At 38.1% G+C, this 20,801-nt stretch overlaps 1 protein-coding gene across 3 annotated transcripts in view; it reads right to left on the bottom strand.

Moving 5' to 3' along the window:
- Positions 1-20,801, bottom strand: part of LOC309830945 (phosphatidylinositol 3-kinase regulatory subunit gamma) — a gene marked incomplete at its 5' end in the record, with an annotated part of 81,335 nt that overhangs the window by 13,276 nt on the left and 47,258 nt on the right. For all 3 annotated transcript variants that reach the window (XM_082667857.1, XM_082667858.1, XM_082667859.1), the window contains 4 exons: positions 2,160-2,302; positions 10,169-10,294; positions 10,685-10,865; positions 18,895-18,993. In XM_082667857.1, coding sequence (XP_082523983.1) covers positions 2,160-2,302; positions 10,169-10,294; positions 10,685-10,865; positions 18,895-18,993 — 549 coding nt within the window. The remainder of the gene's footprint in view (positions 1-2,159; positions 2,303-10,168; positions 10,295-10,684; positions 10,866-18,894; positions 18,994-20,801) is intronic.

The following is a 20,801-nucleotide window of genomic DNA, read 5'->3' as shown; positions in this document are numbered from 1 at the left end:
CTGTGCTCAACAAGAGAAGCCACGGCAATGAGAAGCCCACATACCACAATGAAGAGTAGACCCTGCTCACCCAAACTAGAGAAAGCCCATGCGCAGCAACGAAGACCCAACGCAGCCAAAAATAAATTAATTAATTAATTAAAAAAGAAAAAAAAGAGTGTTCCATTCCATCCTATCCCTGCCTCAGGCCACAATGACTTGTTCAGAAATGGGAATAATACCCAAACTGACCCAATGAGAGTCAAATCTAGGACTCTTACTAGAAATATTGTAAACAGAGATTCTCTCTTTCCACTGGGACTAAGTTGTGAACATGTGATTCTAGGACTCCCAGCAGCTAATATTGCTACCTCGTAGGGAAAGCCTGCCTGAGGATGAAGCCAACACAGAGAAAAACTGAGCCAAAAGACACAGCATGAGGGGAATCCTGATGATCTTGTTTGGGCCCTGGATCCAGCCATGACTGAACAAGTAAAGCTGGGGTACTATGTGAATTAATTGTGGTAATACATGTAAAAGGACTAAACTGTGCCTGGGACATCTTGGTAAGCACTCAGTAGATGACGGCCCTAAGCTTTTCCAGCACACAAAGTTTTGCTGTGCTCTGAATCCTAAGGCAACAACTGTCCACATTACTCATTTGTCACTCAATAATATGTAGTTTTATATTACTATTAAAACATCATCATGATACTTTAACTCCCTTTGCAACTAAACTACAAGTTCTTTTCTATTTCTTCATTATTAGTAATAACTGTCACTTACTGATACCATATGTCAAGATACACACACACACACACACACACACACATCCCTACCTTTCTCTACCATAAATGTGTGTGTGTGTATCACTTAGTCCTCATAGCATTTCAACAAGGTTTTATCCACAGTTTTATGGAGGAAGAAACAGGCTCAGAGAGTTAAGTAACTCACTCAAGGTCACACAGCTAGTAAATGGTTAATATAGCATTTAAGCCCACAGTTTTATTCATTAAGCTATACTGCCTCACAGCACTTAATACTATTCTTAGGCACACAGAAGTTCACTAACACTTTGGTGCTAATATGAGAAATAATTTTGCTTTTCCCTTGCATGTGATTCATTTTTCTTTATGATCCACTTTTTCACTCCTCAGCCCCATGTTATTTGGCTCATTTTCTAATACTCCACTAAATTTGCTTTGATAAAGGTTCCCAATACTCTTTTAGTTGCCAGATCCAATACTCATGCTTCTCACTCTCTGTGTAATCTCATCCTTAGCAGTTACCATCACCTACAACACTTTGGCCTCCCAAATGCCTTCTGTACTGTGAGTTCCAAATCCAGATAACCAGCTGCCTGCCTCTCAGACAACTCCATTTGGGTTTTCACAGGAACTTCAAAACTCATTGGTTCCAACCCTGAACTCCCCTGATGTACTTCCCGTTTTGGTGAATTACACATCCCTTAGTCACTAATATCAGAAATCTAGGAATTATCTTTGGCTTCTCCCACACCTGCCAGATCTGGTCAGGCACCAAGTCCTCAGCATTTCTAGTAACTACCCCTCCTTTCGTGCCATTGCTCTGGTTCAGGCCTTCACCGTCTTTTAACCTGATGACCACAAAGACGCAATCAGTCACCTGCAACATGCAGGCTGGTCTTCCTGCCAATGGTCTTGCTCTGCCTTCAACTAATTGTCAGACTGCTGCCGTTGGTTTTCAGTTCAACAAATATTCCATGGGCACCACTATGTACTCTCAGGCACCATAAAACCTGCTGGAGCTATCAGGGAAAATAAGCCACCACCCTTACTCTCAACAAGCTCAAAATACAGTGAGTGTGACTTTCAGTAAATGTTACACTAGGGATCAGGATAGATGCTGCAGGGGTGGGGATAAAAAGCCCCTAAACCAGTCTAGGGAGTCAGGGAAAATTTTCCAGTAAGTTGTATCTAAACCGAGTCCTAAAGGATGAGCCGGGGTCAACAATTTTGGAGGACGGAGAAAGAACACAGAAGAGACAAGGTTCAGCTTGGTGCCATTAGTGGGAACAGCAAGTAATTCCATATGGCAGGACTGTCAAGTTTGAGGGCGTAAAAGCAGACATGTCAGAGATTATTGGAGAAGAAAAGATGTCTCGGGTCACTGATGCACTTGGAGGTATTAGGTAGATTTACCGTTCAATTTCCTTTTCATTCCCCTCTTTCCGAAATCGCTCAATATATTCTTTGCTATGTTGTTCTTGTGTATGACACTGCTCTTCAAATATTTTAATTGTTTCATTAAAAGCTTCAATTGCAGTCCTCTTCATCTGTATTTCCTGTAAAAAAAGAAAACACACACACTTCATTATCTTTGTATTTTTTGTAACCTTAGGCTTAAAACAAATCTTACAATTCTTGTTACGATTCCATATAATATCAAATTAAGGGGACCAAAACAAACCCTTCTACCCGTATTACTTGTATATAAAATACATCATTCAAACCCTAAAATAAAAGAAAAATAACTATTACCTGAAATATAGCTGAGAAACACAGAAAGCCCTCTGAGTTGCTAAGAGAGATTAACCCTGAACATCTTGAAGACAAGGATAAAGTTCTGCCTTTGTAACTAATGTAGTGCTGACCCCCAAAAGGTGCTGAACGAGTGAAGAGACAGAGCAGAGGAGTTCATGCACCAACATGCAAAGCCTTATTTCCAGAAGAGCCCTATAGAGTCTACTTATACTTACTTTCATTTCTAAAGCATGGCGTTTTCTAAACAGATTCATTAGTAGATTAATCTAATTAGAAGCAGAAAATGCAAAGGGGAAGAATAGCTGCTAAAACGAGATGCAGAATAATATGAAAAACTAAAAACTCCACAAAACAGAAGCCCAGGAGGCTAACAGAAGCCCAGGAGGCTAAGCCGTTCACATTGTTCACCACATAGGGTAAGTGGTCCTCCGCATTCCAATGAGCTCTGAATATATTTGTACACTTTAGCTTCTGAATCATGATTCTCCTAAAATCTTCAAAGAGGGTTAAATTTTGTTCAACTTACTTTAGAAAATCAAGAAATATGTGTAAAGATCTAGAAAGATTGCAATCCTGAATGTTTACAATTTTAAAAGTTTTGGTGCTTATGGGATAATTCAACTATTTAGCAATGATTAATTTCAACAAATGATTATTGAGAATCCACTGTTTAGAAAGTACCACCTGGTGTTAAAGAGATTCATAAAACATGGGGCCTGCCCTCCAGGATTCAGAATATACAGGCAAAATAGATTCCTGAACTTTTATAAGGTTTTGTTTCATGTCACGATAGAGGCAATAAAGTGGGGCAATAAAGTTACTTACTGCTTTACAGAGACTTCATGGACGAGGCAACATCTGAGCTAGGTCTTAACTGAGAAGAAAATTCAGCATTGCACATAGAAGGCATGGCATGACATATACATGAAATAATAGTGGATGTTAGGGATCAGCAATTGCTCGGTAGGGCTGGAACATAAGGGGATTAGCAGATATGGGACACTAGAACCTTGTGATGTTTCATACAGCTGAGGTTATATCATACATTATCTCAAATAGTATTGTAAACTTATTGTAATGCCCGTATCTAAATATCTAGCTATAAATTCTACAACTCTCAAATTCTACAACTCTCAAATTATAGTCGTGGCTCCCTTGCAAGGTTAGAAATTACCTATTAAAAGTTCTGGCCCTGTATCTTCAAAGGAAACACCAAAAACTTGACTTTACTGACACTGTTGTGTGTGTTGGTAGGTAGGGCAGCAAAGGAAAAAGTATTTGGTGCTGCTGCCAAAGCAGCAGCTCCCCCTCAAACAACGCCATTATACCTACCACCGAAACTGTAACCCTACCTTTATTTATACCTGCTCTCCTTCTCTTCTCTTTTACCTACATGTGCTCTGGGTCTCACCTCCTTTTCCTTTCTCAGGCACTTCATCTCATCACATCAACTAGCCCCTCTTACAGCATTCACTCCACCAGTTTAAGGTTCCTTCTCATCGGCATACACACAAGTTCAAGTAACACCACTTTGAAAAAGAAAAGTTCCTTAACCTTAATTTCTCTTCCAGTCACAGTTAAGCTTCTTAAAAAAGTTGTTTATATGGGTTCTCTCTCTTTCCTCATCTCTCATTCATACTGCAACTCGCCCTATTCTGGCTTCTGTACTCACCATTCCACAGAGACTGCTCTTTCCAAGGTCACCAATGATCTCATTGCTGAATTCCTGTCTCTAATCCCAAACCATCGCTAAATCCTATCACTTTGCCTCCTAATTATATGTAATCCGGATGCCAAATATCCCCACATACAGCCTATTCTCACCCTGTGCCAACTCTGATTCAGGATACACCATCTCTTCCCATTCACTGGGAAGAATTCGATTACATTAAAGCAATCTAGATTGTATCTAAGATTTCACAGAAAAAAACAGGGAAGGTCTATAACACTTAGAAACACTATGACACAAACAGAGGTCAATTCTTTAATCTCCCTTTAACACTCATTGTCCCAGCACATCTCCTAAACTGCTAATCACTGGATCCCTTTGGATCCCGCCCTCTCTTCCTCTACCTCCCAAAGCATTAAGCCTCCAAGGCTCTTCTCCGCTCAGCCCCATCTCAGGTGTTGCTGTCAATTCTCACACGGAGGAATTAGCCCTCTTCTAGCTTTGACCTCGTGGCTTTTTTGGTTGCTTCCATCCACCCCCATTCCCAGCTCCCCAACCAGGGATTCCAATTCCAGAACCCAGTCTCTTAGCTGCCCAGAACTCATATTCTGCTGTTAAAGCCCCCATATTACTGGGCATGTGTGCAGCACGTGGAGCTTTCTCTGCTTTCTCCAATCATGACAAGAAAGCAGAAATGCAGCTCTACACAAACCAAAGCCATATGCAATAGAGGCCATTTTTTCTTGCCTCCATTCACAGGAGGGTTAGCCCTCCCCAAGATTCCAGTCCATACCATGAGTCTGACTTCACACCCTTGACAAGGGTGGAGTGCTTTGGTTCATTATCTTGCATAAATTCATTCAACAAATAATTGAACACTAACTATACGCCAGGCATTATTTGAAGCATTTGGGATATGTAAGTAAACAAACTTAAAGATTTCTGCCCTCCTGGAACTTATAGTTTAGGGGGTTATACAGACAATAAATAATAGAACAAGTAAATAAATTACATAGTTTTTTAGAAGGTAAGAAGTATTACGGAAAAAGAAAAGTAGAGTGGGAAAGGAGAAGTGAAATGTGAGCTGGAATTTCAAATAAAGTGGTCAAGTGAGCCTCGCTGAGATGACAACATTTGAGCAAAGCCTTGAAGGTGGTGAGGTGGTTGGCCAGGTGCCTATCTCGGGGGAAAGTGTTTCAGGCAAGGAAATGGCTGGTGCAAAGACTCAAAGATAGGCAGCAGGTCTAGTATATTCGCGGAGCCACAAGGAGGCTAGTGTGGCTGAAGTATAGTGGGGAAGAGAGTTATAAGAAATGAGGTCAGAGAGAAAGAGGGACACAGATCATACTGGCATTGTAGAGAGAACTCTGGCTTTCACTCTATGTAAAACGTGGAACCAGAGGTGGGTCTCAAACAAAGGAGTGCTATGATCTTACCTATGTTTTACAAGTATCACCTAGCTGCTATGTTGAGAACTGACCAGGGCAAGGGGAGTATAGATAAGGGCAAGAAGACCAGTTCGGAGGTTTCTGTGATAAATGACTGACAGTGGCTTAGATCAAGGTATTAGCAATGGATGTGGTGAGAAGGAGTAGGATTCTGGGTATATTCTAAAGGTAAAGTCAACAGGAATGCCTGATGGACTGGACGCAACATGTAAAAGAAAGAGACTTCAGGGCGTTTGACCTGAGTAAGAAGAATATTATAATTCTCATCTGAGATGGGGAAAGCAAAGGGTAGAACAGCCTTGACGTGGAATATCAGAGTTCAATTTTGGATATGTTAAGCTTGAGATATCTACTTAAACATCCAAGTGGGGCTGTTGAATAGGCAGTTGAATATATGAGTCTAGAGTTAAAAGAAGTCAGAAGAACCAGAGATAGAATTTTGGGAGTTACTGACATATAGGTGTATGTAAAGGCCATGAGACTCTTTGAGATCACACCAGAGAGTGAATGACTATCCAGAAAGGAGAATAGAACAATGGTCAAAGAGGAGAAATCAGCAAAGAAGACTGAGAAGGAACTACCAGGGAGGTCAAGCTCTCAGCTGTCTCTGCTTATTTCCAGATCCAAAAGTTCCATTTATGATTATTTATTATGGGTTTCTCTTCCACCTCTGATCTATAGAAATAGTCACATTGTTTTTGCATACAGCCATGGGTTTTTAATGTTTATCATTTTTTAGCACGAGATATAACATAACAGTAAAGTACATAAAAAATACACAGCTTAACAAGTTATTATAAAATGAACATCCACTACCAGCACCCCAGAAATTCCCTGTGTATGCTTTCTGGATCACAACTCCCTGCCTTTTCCCACTCTACCTTCCCTGCCTTGGTGATAACATTATCCTGCCCTTTATGATGATCATTTCCTTGTTATTCTTTATGGTTTTACCACTTTATGCTCACAGCCAAAATTAAAAAGTTAACATTTGCTTGGTTTTGTACCTTATAGAATACACTCATATTATATATATATTCTTTTGAATCTTTTACTCAATGTTTTTGTGAGATTAAACATAGTGTTATACATTGCCCTTTAAATAAATATACACAATTATAGTAACCCATCATAGTTTTATTTGATGCAGAGGAAAGGGATTAAAGTATGCTATTTTGACTAATGCACATTATATTTAACAAATATTGTCAGAGCACTTTGCACTTTTACAAAATAGGGCCTCATCTCTCCCTCTGTATTTCTAGAGTCAAATATAGTTTCATACCTAGACTAGGTATTCAATAAATGTTTTTGGATGGTTGTGCTAACCTTTTATACCTGATTCTCTCTCTCTCTCTCTCTCTCTCACAAACACACATTCACACTCAAATATAGCTGTAGTTGCCAGTATCTGCATCTTATAGATGGGAACTTGAAGCATGGACAAGTGATGTCTCTCATGGGACATCACTAGTTTTTAACATAACCAGGATTAGAAAATAAATCTCCTAAATTCCAATTCAGTTCATTTTATATTTTTTAAAAAGGTAATACATGCACAGAGAAAAAAAATAAATCAAACAATACAAAAGAATAGTAAAGATTAAGTTCCCTACTCCTGCACCCTCACTGCCTTAATTACCTTCCCCAGAGAGTATGTCAGTTTTTGACCAGAGATATTCTGAGTACATATAAATATATAACACCTTCCAAATTCTTTTTTTAACCATAAATGACAGTATACCACATATATTTTTCTTTTTAAAAATTATTTATTTATTTATTTGGCTGCATCAGGTCTTAGCTGCCAGCGGAATCTTCATTGCAGCATGTGGGATCTTCCGTTGCAGCGCACGGGCTTCTCTCTACCACATATATTTTTCTGTACCTCACTTTTTTTTTTTTTACTTAATATGTCTTAGAAACCACTCAAAATCAGTAAATGTAGACTGCCTTATTTTTTTTGATGGTTATAGAATAATTTCATTTTTTTTGTTTTTTTAACATCTTTATTGGAGTATAATTGCTTTACAATGGTGTGTTCGTTTCTGCTTTATAACAAAGTGAATCAGTTATACATATACATATGTCCCCATATCTCTTCCCTCTTGCATCTCCCTCCCTCCTACCCTCCCTATCTCACCCCTCTAGGTGGTCACAAAGCACCGAGCTGATCTCCCTGTGCTATGCAGCTGCTTCCCACTAGCTATCTATTTTACGTTTGGTAGTGTTCATTTTGTTTTAAAAAGAAGAAATGCCATTTTTGTTATAGAATAATACATGCATATTATTTTTTTATTATTTCCTTCTTTCTATTTTAACTGTATTTTCCCCAAATCTCTCTAATTCTATCCCCAAAACATCCCAGAATATTTTTATAAAGTCTTCTCCCTTCAGGTGAGTAGGTACACCCACAGCTGAAATCATGTACACACAATTCTAAATGCTGTCTCCTTTACCTGAAACTACATCATTAGCATTTCTCAGGTCATCAGGAATTCCTAAGAAGCACTTAATAACAGCAGTTGCCTCTGGGGAATAGGGACTTTTACGTTGTGTGATATAATTCATAGAATTCAGCAACATTTATATTGAATTTAACATATATATTTACATAACTTTTTCACTCTTTAAAAATCAAGAAGTTTTAAAATAATTTCTGAAAACTATTCTAATAGCTGTATAACCTTCTATTATATGTATGATAATTTCACCATCCCCTAATGTTGACCACATATGTTGATTCCTCAGTAACTTTTTCCCCATTCTAACTCAAACACTAGCCTCATCACAGATAATGCACCTAGAAGAGGTAAAGGAATACAGAAAAGCTGAAATTTGCAGTGTAAAAAAAAGCATATACACACAGGCACACCACAGACACAAGTATCAGAAAAGGGAAAAAAAGTTATTAAAATCATTCTGAATAACTAATTAACTAATAAAAGAAAACCTGAAAATAAAATGAAATCAAACATCTCACATAGAAAAATGGACCATTACAGCAATTCTGGCCACTGTAATCCCACACCTTTCCCCAATCAGCACTATATCTCATACCTAACCTACAATCCTCACAGGCCAATATTCCCTAATAAACTCCTCCAGTCCTGAGGTTCCTGGTGCAGTCTCTACCTTTACACTGCCCACCACAGACACTAGCTTAGAAATAAGATCAAGGGCTTTGGGGCTGAGAAATCAAGAACATTAATTCTAGGGTTAAAACAAGGTACCATGAAGCACAGTAAGACTGGAATACCCTTCACAGTTAACAATTATAAACTATAGACAAAGATATAAAAAAAACAAGTATTTCACATTATAGTCAAATTGTCAAAACACAAAGAGAGAATTTTGAAAGCAGCAAGAGAGAAGCAACCTGTCATATACAAATGACCCCCAATAAAATTAATAGCTGATTTCTCATCTGAAACATGGAGGCCAGAAGGCAGTGGGTAGGCATATTTAAAGCCCTGAGAGAAAAAAAAAAACCATCAACCAAAAATTCTATAGCCAGCAGTACTGTCCTTCAAGAATGAAGGAGGAGAAATTAAGATATGCCCAGATAAACAAAAGTTGAAGGAGTTTGTTACCACTAGACTTGCCCTACAAGAAATGCTCAAGAGACTCCTTCAGGGTGAAATGAAAGGACACTAGACAGTAACTCAAAGCTACATGAAGAGGGACTTCCCTGATGGTCCAGTGGCTAAGACTCCGAGTTCCCAGTGCAGGGAGCCCGGGTTTGATCCCTAGTCAGGGAACTAGATCCCATGTGCTGCAACTAAGATCCCACATGAGGCAACGAAGATCCCGCGTACCGCAACTAAGACCTGGTGCAGCCAAATAAATATTAAAAAAAAAAAAAAGCTACATGAAGAAATAAAGAATACTGGTAAAGGTAACTGGATAAGTAAATATAAAAGCCTATATGATTTAAAGGACAAATGCATAAAACAATAATTATAAATCTATGCTAATTGGCAATGTATAAAAATGTAATCAGTGGTAGTAACAATATAAAGGGGGAGGAATAAAGATGTATAGGAGCACAGTGTTTATACCCTATTGAAAACTTATTCAATAATAAGTTGGTATTATTCAAACCAGTTTATTTGATATTAAAAGATATTAATATGAAAAAGAATACGTATACATATGTATAACTGAATCACTTTGCTATACACCAGAAACTAACACAACATTGTAAATCAAGGATACTTCAATTAAAAACAAAAAGATATTAAGATAGCTTAAACAACAAGGTCCTACTGTATAGCACAGGGAACTATATTCAATTTCTTGTAATAACCTATAATGGAAAAGAATCTGAAAAATAATTTTTATATATAAATATATATAAGAATTTATATATGTAAATCAACTATACATCAATAAAAAATAAATTTAAAAACTTTTTAAATTAAAAAAAGATATTAAGACAGCTAAAGATTGTCAGGTGAATTATAGAAAATTATAAAATTATAGAAAATCCGATATAACTATAATACTTATTGCATACTTATTGGCCTAAACAACAAAAATATACTAACCTGGGATGTTCTGGTATATTCTTCATATAGCCTGTCATACTCTTTACTCTTTTCCTGATACTGAGAGTGATACTCTTGCAGTTTTTTACCTACTGCATCAATGTTATCTTCTTTTACCAACTGATCCTATACAGGTAAACAAAAGAAATAAAGAATAGGAAACATAAACAGAAGTATTTTTATATAAAGTTAATAAACACATACAACAAGCTATTAAGGAGTAGTAGCCACAAAATAAGTTCTAAAAATATCTTAAATCTTAAGTAGGAAATTTTAAACATCTAAATTTCTTCTTTTTTCTAACTGATAAGCCTGGTAAGTTAGAATCAAATGATGTTGTTAAATAATGACTTGCCAATTAGCTATCAAGAGCTGTGTAATCATGGGACTTCCCTGGCGGTCCAGTGGTTAAGACTTCACACTTCCACTGAAGGGGGCACGGGTTCGATCCCTGGTGGGGGAACTAAGATCTTGCATGCTGCACAGCACAGCCAAAAAAAAATTGTGTAATCATACCTGTTGGTATCTGGACACTGGGTACATCAGCTTCACATCAAGTTTGGGATTGTACTGAGCAAGAGATTCATGATGATAGTGGCTAATGAGCTCCACCACAGAATTAAATGTCAGAGGATCAGAAAAGCCATATTTACCATCTCGATGATAGATCTTTATTAGCTTATTATTGCCTCCCTTCCTGTGAACAAGACAACAACTGTAGATTTTTTTCCCAAAAAATTCTATTGAAGTACTACTTTCACATGGAGATATGAAAGCTTGGTATTACATTATAAACAAGTTTTTACTATGTTAATGAAACTGGAATGGGTAAAAAGGCACATGTTATGTGTGTAGAAGTATACATAATATCATATTTTTTTAACAACTATTTCTTTTGTCTATAAAATATCTTGGTTACTAAAGGTCAGCATACTTACACAGCTTCCAGTATCAACAAATTTAGCAAAAATAATCACTAAAAAAAATCAAAACACAAGTAAATTGTATCTTTTGTTTATTTTCTGAATGAATTTTTAAATTTAAATTCTATATCAGGAAGAACAGGGACAATCTCTTTGGGATCTAAAGGTACGTGGTTGTGTGTCTGTGGAGGGAAGCAGAAGCAATCTCTACATGAAAGGGGATGATAACCATTTGTCACACATACACCAACACAGCACTCAAGGTTTTATTGTTAATGCACAAACATAATTAAGCTCCTTGAATGATTTATAGCTGAGTAATTAATCTAGCACCTTACATTATTTTTTCTTTTATATTTGCTTGTAATTCTTGGAAATGACTATTTATTTAGGCTATCACAATATGTAAATGATTCAACTGTCATTCAACTGTTTTACAAAGTACAGCTTTTGAAGAGTCATTTATATTAGATGGATGTAATCTGATGCTTGAATAGTTTAGACCACTTTTGCTTACTGAGTCATATCCAATGGTCCCTTAAAAGATAATTTATAACCAAAGCTTAAAATGGCAATGTTTTACAAGTCCCATAAGGTATAATCTAAAACCAGAGCAGATGTATTCGTTATATCATAGCAAAATACTGCACCATTCCCACTCAACTGTTCTTATAGCAGAATGCAGACTTAATGGGGAAAAAATATGCTTCTGTATCTCTTTATGCCATGCCATTACACATGATAAATGAACCACTGGGATTTGTGAAAGGTCAAACACAATTGGTTTGAATCTGTGGATTGATTTAAATTTAATGCTCAGCAGGTCACTGTTTAGATGGATGAAGAACTATTCCTGTAAAATGTACATTAGAAGGACCACCTAATCATATGCAGTTTCTATAGGTGTATATACCCACACATATACCCACAATAAATGCAAGCTGGTCTTTCTGCTAGAGAAAAGCTAAAAAGCACTCATTCATTCAAAAAAAACTTATTGAACATCTACTATGTGCCAGGAACTGTATGAGGCACAGTGGACATAATGATAAGCAGGCCAGATATAGTACATGCTCTCACAGAACTTCCAATTTAGCAGCATGAGGAATGTATCTCCATATTTATAAAGAGGATAAAGAATTTTTCATTAAGATAGAACATATAAAATATACAACTAGATATATCAACTGGTATTAAGTCCTTTGGAAAAAAAATAAAGCAGAGTAAAGGGAAGAGATCATTCTGGGGGTGGAGAGATTGCTATTTTATACATGTTAAACAAGGAAAACCACTCTGTTCAGGTGACATTTAGCAGAGTCCTAAATGAATTGAGGGAGCTAGCACAGCAGATATCTGGGGGAGAAGTTTTCCAGACAGAGGGAACGGCAAGTGCAAAGCCCCTGAGGTAGAAGAAAGCTTGGCATATTCCAGGCACAGCAATGAGGCCAGTGATGCTGGGGCTGAATGAGCAAAAAGGAGAGTAGTGGGAGACAAAATAAAAGATATAAAACGAGCTTAGATCATTTAATAGCCTATGGGTCATCGTAATGGCTTTGGATTTTGCTGAGTAAGACAGGGAAACACAAGAGGGTCTGAGCAGAATGATATCATCTATTTTGTGTTTTAAAAGGCTCATTCTAGCTGCTAGGTTGAGGTGAGACCATACAAAGTGGGAAGGGGTAGAGTGGAAAGATAATCTAGGCAAGACATGATGGTGTCCTGGACAAGAGTAGTAGCAGTGGAGACACTGAGAAATGGTGGGATTCTGAATATATGTTGAAGAGAGAGCTGACAGGATATGCTGTGGCCTGGATATGGATATAAGAGAAAGAGACAAGGTAAAGATGATTTCAAGGTTTTTATCTTAAGTAGCCAGAACGGAACTGTCATTTATTGGAGTGAAGAAGGATATATAAAAGGAACACGTTTAAAGAGGAAAAAACAATTTTGTTTTAGACATGTTACATTTGAGATGCCTAGTGAACATCCAAGAGCAGAGGATCCTGCAGCCTATGTGAAGAATCTAAAGTTCAGGAGAAAGTTCTGGGCTAGATGTATAAAATCAGGAATTGTCAGCCTATAGATGTTATTTGAAGATGAACATAGTTGAATAAGAGAAAAGGTCCGAGTTCTAAGTCCTGGGGTACACCAATGTTTAGTGGTCAGGGAGATGACAAAGGAAACCAAGAGAGGGGAATTAATAAGTAAATGGTATCCAAAAAAAGCAATTTAAAAAAAAAGCATTTCAACAAAGAGGAAATAATCAACTGGGTAAATGATCTTGGGGCTTGGCAAAGTAGAGAATCACTAAGTGATCTTGACAAAATGGTTTCAGTGGAATGGTAAGGATGGAAGCCTGACTGGAATGGATTAAAGAGAATGAAAGAAGAGATAGAAGAAATGCCTATAGAGAACTGTCTTTAGGAATACTGCTGTAAATGGGAGCAGAGAAATAGGGAGATAGCTGGAAAGAGAAAGAGAGTCAAGGGAGTATTCTTTATTTACTATTCCTAAGTGAGAGACAGTATAGCATATTTATATACTGATGGGAAGGGCTCAGTAGAGAGACAAAAACTGTTGATACAAAAGAAAGGACAAGATAATTCCTAGGGTGATGTCCTTGAGTAGGTTAGAGGGATGGGATGGGATCCAGTCCACAACAGGATCTTGGACAAGGACACGAATGGAACAGGAAAAAGGCAGAGTATTTACATTCATGTTGACAGCTATAGCAACAGGAGCATGATGGAATTATGGCTTCTAACTGCTTCCATGTCCTCAGAGAAACAGGAAGCAGCTTGTTAAAAGGGAAGGAGGTGGGTTGTTGATCTGAAGAGAAAAAAAAGAATATGTGAAATTATCATCTAGGAAAAGTGAGAGAGCAAATGGATTGCGGAAATGCAAATTCAGCTGGGCAGTACTAAATGCCCACTTAAGATTAGCAGTCACAAAGTTAATGTGAGACCAATCAGCATGATGTATTTTTCTCCACATTCAGCTGCCCAGGTATAAGCAAAAAATAGATGGAGAGTTGAATTTAACAAGTGTTGGAATATAGTTAGACGACTACTATGAAGGGAGAGAGGAGCAAGTTTGGAGAGAGGATATATTCACAAGGGTAACTTTAATAGTGGACCATGGACCCTAAACAGAGAAGGAGGGAAGTAAAGACATGAAGGAATTGTGGTGGTGGATTTTTAATTATGCCTCTCCCTCACTGTAATCTTCTTGAACAGAAGAATCATGCTATTCCTTCTTATATCCTAGCACCTGGCCCAATGCCTGGCATATATCAGATTCCTAAAGATTTGTTAACTATCCAGATTTTCTATAATAAATACTATTTGCTGATTTTTTTAAATGGTTACTGAATTGAAAAACCTCTACTTTCTCATCACCTACTCGCTGCAGTCTGACTTCACTCTCATTCCTCTCATTTGAGGGTCACCAAATTCAGACTCTGCTCACTTCCTCTATCCCAGGCTCAGATTCTTTGCAGTGACTGAAATTTCCCTACTCCCTTCCTTCCCTCCATCTCCACTTCCTTCTTAATATTTCATACTCCCATGACCTCTAGGACATTACTCTTTTCTCTCAACTCTTAGACTGCTCTTTCTCTGCCTCCATCCTGCTGCTAAACACAGTTATTCCCTAAAAAAATTTGCCTTCAGCCTCTACCCATTTTTTCCAAAATAAACTCTTTCTTTAAAATTCCAATTATTCTATATAGATGGTACCTGAATCTTTTTCTGGCCCTATACTCTCTCCTAAGCATTAAACCTAAATTTCTAGCCATATTCTAGATATTTTTTAACCTGGAAGTTCTGAAGCAGCTAAAAATCAACTGCTCCTGGCTCTCCTATTTCTATAAATGGCACATTCATTCTAAGCCCCGCAGGGGTCAAACCAGTCACTTTTAACTCCTCCTCAACCTCATACCTTTTCTATTATCAAATTCTTTTAGCTCTTAGCTCCACATTGCCTCTTACTTTGATTCCTCAACTCCATTCCTAGAGCCACCATCCTACGTAATAGTTCATTTAATCTTTCAATCATGTCATTTTCCTGCTTAAAACCTTTTATTAATTTTTTTTGCACTTAGAAATAAATTTCAAATTCCCTACCATGGCTCATCAGGCTCTCTGCACTGGGCTCTTTCCACTTTCAACTTCATCTCCTACCACTCTGTGGTTCACACTGGAAGCCAGGCACAGCAGTCTCTGCATTCATTGGATCCACCAAATCTTTCCAAAATCAGTGTCTTTGCATTTTCTGTTCCCTCTCCCTGGAACACTTTTCTGGCTGGCTCTTTCTAATCCTTCAGTTTTCCAAAGTCATATCCTCAGAGAGGCCCTCCTGAAAACTATGTGAAATTCCCTTTCCTCATATTCTGTTATCAGATAACCTTATGTATTCCCTATATAGCACTTCATACACTGTGAAATTATCTTTTCTTTTTTTTATTGAACTAAGTTGATTTACAATATTGTGTTAGTTTCAGGTGTACAACAAAGTGATTCAGTCTCATTTCTTTTTTGGCTGTGCCTCGCAGCTTGCGGGATCTTAGTTCCCCAACCAGGGATTGAACCCAGGGCCATGCCAAGTCCTAACCACTGGACTGCCAGGGAACTCCCTCATTTCTTTTTTATGTGTTTATTTTGTCTCCCTCTCCCCCACTAATACCCCTTCCCAAATATAAACACTATAGACAAGAGACCATGTCTGGCTTGTCCATCATTTTCTTTTCCTAGAACAATGTGGGCACTCAATAATATTAAATGATTAAAGAATAAATCTAATTCTGGATGATCATTCCCTCTCAATTAATAATAGCCTTTTAACTCTTTACTAGTCTCTATCCTTTTTTATTTTTTTCTATTCAAATATGGTCTGATCATATAAATTCCCTATTTAAAAAATGAAATGGGGGACTTCCCTGGTGGCATAGTGGTTAAGAATCTGCCTGCCGATGCGGGGGACAGGGGTTCAAGCCCTGGTCTGGGAAGATCCCACATGCTGCGAAGCATCTAAGCCCGTGCGCCACAACTACTGACCCTGTGCTGTAGAGCCCGCAAACCACACCTACTGACCCCACGTGCCACACCTACTGAAGCCCACGTGCCTAGAGCCCATGCTCCGCAACAAAGAGAAGCCACTGTAATGAGAAGCCTGCTCACTGCAGCGAAGAATGGCCCTGCTGGCTGCAACTGGAGAAAGCCCACGTGCAACAACAAAGACCCAACGCAGCCAAAAATAAATAAATTTTTTAAAAAAATGAAATGGTTCCCCCTCCTCCCTATGATAATAAACACAAACTCCAAATTTTAGAATTCAAAGCCCTCTTCAACATGACCCTTTTCCAACCTTCTATCCCCTACTGCTTTTTCCTCTTTTCAAATGTTACCCTCTAGCCAAATGGGATTGCATCTCACAGAACAGGACTCTATAGTTCCTCACCTTCATATCTTTGTTCCTATTGTTACCTAATCCTGCAAACCTTCTCTCCCAACTTTCTACATATCCAAATCTGTTAGGAGGTAACTATGAAATATAAGCAAGAAGATGGTGGCTTAGATTTGGATGGTAGAGAAGTGTGAAGAGATTATGGATGTAGATTTGGAGGTAGAGTTGGCAGGGCTCGTTTAATGATGGCTTGGATGTGAGGCTGAGGGAAAGGGAGGAAAAAAAAGATTTGTGGTTCTAGTAACTGTAGAGATCGTGGTTCTGCTTCTGAAAAAAGGAAAGACTAGAAGAGAAACAGTCTGGGTAGAGGAGATGCATTAGAAATCAAGAATTCTGCTTTGATTATATTAAAATTAGTATGTCCTCTAGTTATCTAAGTAGCAACTGGATATATGCATCTGGAATTCAGGAGGTCAGAGCTGGAGATAAGGTTTATGAATCATCACCACGAAGCTGTATATTAAAGCCATGGGAGAGGACAAGCTCACCTTGGGAGAATGGAGAAAAGGAGGCCCAATTCTGAGCCCTGGGATATTGAGCAAAGGAGTTAGGAAGGAAATTAGGAGAGGGTGATGTCACAACAGCCAAGACAATAAACTGTTTCTAAGAAGAAGTGTCTATGACTAATGCTGCTAAGAGGTCAGGTAAGGTAAGAAAGAAGTGGCCATTGGTTTAGCTGTCCGTGTAGAGTAGTAGAGACAGAAGCCTGACTGGAATGGGAAAAAATTAAGTTGAATGAATCACTGTAGAACACTAATTATTCCTCAGCACAACTGAAGTCCTAAGGTATTAATGTCTTTACTAGAAACTGATATAAACCCCAAATTTCTAGCATAAAATATGGGATTATTTTTCCTAAAGATACTAGGCTGGAAAGGCAACAAAGAGACAGATAAGTCTGGATTTGAACTCATCCTCTGCCACTTATAAGCTAAGTGTCTTTAGGACAAGTTTCTTAACAAAGTTAAGCTTCAGTTACTTCATCTATAAAATGGAAATATTAATAATACCTACCCCATAAGGTTGTTTTGATAAATAAATAGATATTGAATGTAAAATGCTTAGTACAAGGAAGTGGTTATTGTCACTATTGTTATCATTATTCTTTTATTTAGATATTCCTTTAAAAAAAAATCACAAGACTTTACTGCCCTTAGGCTATGTTAATTGTTAAAACTGAATGTGGAAATATCTAATACAGTATTCCTAACCTATTTAAATATACATCCCATCTGGGCTTCCCTGGTGGCACAGTGGTTAAGAATCCGCCTGCCAATGCAGGAGACACAGGCTCGAGCCCTGGTCCGGGAAGATCCCACATGCCACAGAGCAACAAAGCCCATGCATCACAACTACTAAGACTGCGCTCTAGAGGCCGCGAGCCACAACGACTAAAGCCTGTGTGCCTAGAGCCCATGCTCCATAACAAGAGAAGCCACCGCAATGAGAAGCCTACGCACCGCAACGAAGAGTAGCCCCCACTCACCACAACTAGAGAAAGTCCGTGCACAGCAACAAAGATCCAACATAGCCAAAAATTAATTAATTAAAAATATATCTATAGGGCTTCCCTGGTGGTGCAGTAGTTGAGAGTCCGCCTGCCGATGCAGGGGACGTGGGTTCGTGTCCCGGTCCGGGAGGATCCCGCATGCCGCAGGGCGGCTGGGCCCGTGAGCCATGGCCGCTGAGCCTGCGCGTCCGGAGCCTGTGCTCCGCGGCGGGAGAGGCCACAACGGTGAGAGGCCCGTGTACCGCAAAAAAAAAAAAAAAAAAAAAAAAAAAAAAAAAAATATATATATATATATATATATATATAAAGTTTTTTAATAAATATACATCCCATCTTTGTAAATATAAAGAATGATACATCCACGTTATGAGATTCTAATACGCCCACATGGATGGCATGATATAGGCTGAGAATTGCTTTATCTTCTACATATCCTCATCAGCCTAATCTATGTTGAGTTTAACTCTCTGAAGTCTGTTATTGGAGGCGTGGATTCCCAGCACATCATTAATAACCTTAGGCTGTGCCCATGACCTCTCCTTCACTCATAAGGTCAACAGTATATTTCTTACTCATTACATTTAGGGATTTTAAGCCTTTCTGTCTTATTGCTACATAAAAATAAAAACTGTTGCCTTTTTAATATAACATTTAAATATTTAAATGTGTAGAAAAAGGACGGTTAGCCAAACTAAAAATTATGTATCTAAATTAAATAAAAATATGAAAAAATTTGTATGTAAAGATTTAAATAAAATACAGGAATCTTTGTATACCCAGAAATAAATAATCCTAGTAGAACCCTAGCCAAAATGCTGAAAAATACTCACCGCAGAGTCAAAGTGTAATCTCCCTGCATTTTTGTTGAGGCATCTCTGACCAAGAAGGTACCGTCTGGCATGTCCCGTAATTTGTCATTTACCTCCTCCCTGAAGAACAGAATTATAGGAAAAATGAAAAAAATGTAAGTGTTGGTTGTTCTTCTCACATATTATCACTAAGACTAGTTGGGAGGTAGGTACGTCTAAGGTTATAGAATCATGGGGGCTGCCAGAGGTCATTTAGTTCCTCCCCGTAGATATTTCTTTCTGTTTTGATTTTTGGTGTTATGCAATCTAAGGAAGGGTATTTGATTTTTGAACTCTTCCAGGTTTCAACTGTCTGTAGGGAATAGTGTTTCCATTAAGCCTTTAGGGCTTCCTTAGGCAGGTATGAACTTGTAGAGTTTCAGAAAAAAACAACAGCTGTTTAGAAAGAAGATTAAGTTTAAGCAACAGTGGCAGCTGGGTCAGATCAGAGTGTGGATAATTTACTTAGTTCACAGCCTTTAATATAATATTCTCCAATTTGAATTTATACTGATAACAAATTCCTTCTGCAGAGCTGGTTTAGGCCTTTAAGGAACAACACTAGAAGACTCAAAGAAAATGGCAGAGCATAAAAGAAACTTGAATTATAGAACCACATGGTCTTAAAATATAAATTACGTAGTATTTAAATATAACAGATCCTTTTATTGTACACTGCTAAAATTTAAATTTTCTGATCAATTTGAATATGAAATATATTAAGTCTTCCTTAAAAAATTAAATAAGGAGGGGCTTCCCTGGTGGCGCAGTGGTTGAGAGTCTGCCTGCCGTTGCAGGGGACATGGGTTCGTGCCCCAGTCCAGGAAGATCCCACTGCCGCGGAGCGGCTGAGCCCGTGAGCCATGGCCGCTGAGCCTGTGCGTCCGGAGCCTGTGCTCTGCAGCGCAAGAGGCCACAACAGTGAGAAGCCCGCGTACAACAAAAAAAAAAAAAAAAAAAAAAAATTAAATAAGGAATTACCATATGACCCAGAAATTCCACTTCTGGGTATACACCCAAAGAACTGAAAGCAGAAACTTGAACAAACATTTATACACCAATGTTCACAGCAACATTATTCACAATAGCCCAAAGCTGTAACAATCCGAATATTCACCAAAGCCAAATGTCCAGATGAATGAATAAATAAAAATGTGGTATATACATATAATGGAATAGTATTCAGCCTTAAAAAGGAAATTCTGACACACGCTACAACATGGATGAACCTTGAAGACATTATGCTAAGTGAAATAAGCCAAACACAAAAGGACAAATATTATATGGTTCCACTTATATGAGGTACCTAGAATAGTCAAATTCATAGAAAGAGAAGGCAGGATGGTGCTTGCCAGGGGCTGGGGAGAACAGGAGGAAAGGGGAGTTAGTGTTTAATTGGTACAGAGCTTCACTTTGGGAAGATGAGAGTTCCAGAGACGGATGGTGGTGATGGTTGAACAATAATGTGAATGTACTTTATGCCACTAAACTGTATACTTAAAGAGGGTTAAAATGATAAGGAAAAAAAAAGAAATGAGTGCTACTTTGTAATGGGAGAGAACAGACAAGAGAAAGAGAAGGACAAGCATATTGAGCAATATAGAAGCAACCTGGAATCTGACTTGGCAGAAATAGATAGGACTTTTTAAAAACAAGAAAATACAATGTTCAAATTTTAAAATATATATACATATATATTTTTTCCTTCTGTAAGTTCAAAGCTTCCCAAAACCACATTTTACCCAAAAAGCAAATCTATACTAGAGTCCTGTTTCTCAAAAGGAGGTGTGTGAAGGGTGCATAAAAATCACCTGGGGAGGTTATAAATGCAGATTCCTGGACCCTACCCCATGATTCTTGTGCATGCAAAGACTGTGGAACCATTGCCT

This window comes from Grampus griseus, assembly GCF_964374135.1.
Source record: "Grampus griseus genome assembly, chromosome: 1".
Taxonomy (NCBI): Eukaryota; Metazoa; Chordata; class Mammalia; order Artiodactyla; family Delphinidae; genus Grampus; species Grampus griseus.
The sequence above is the reverse complement of the archived record's forward strand: the minus strand, read 5'-3'. Positions and strand labels throughout refer to the sequence as shown.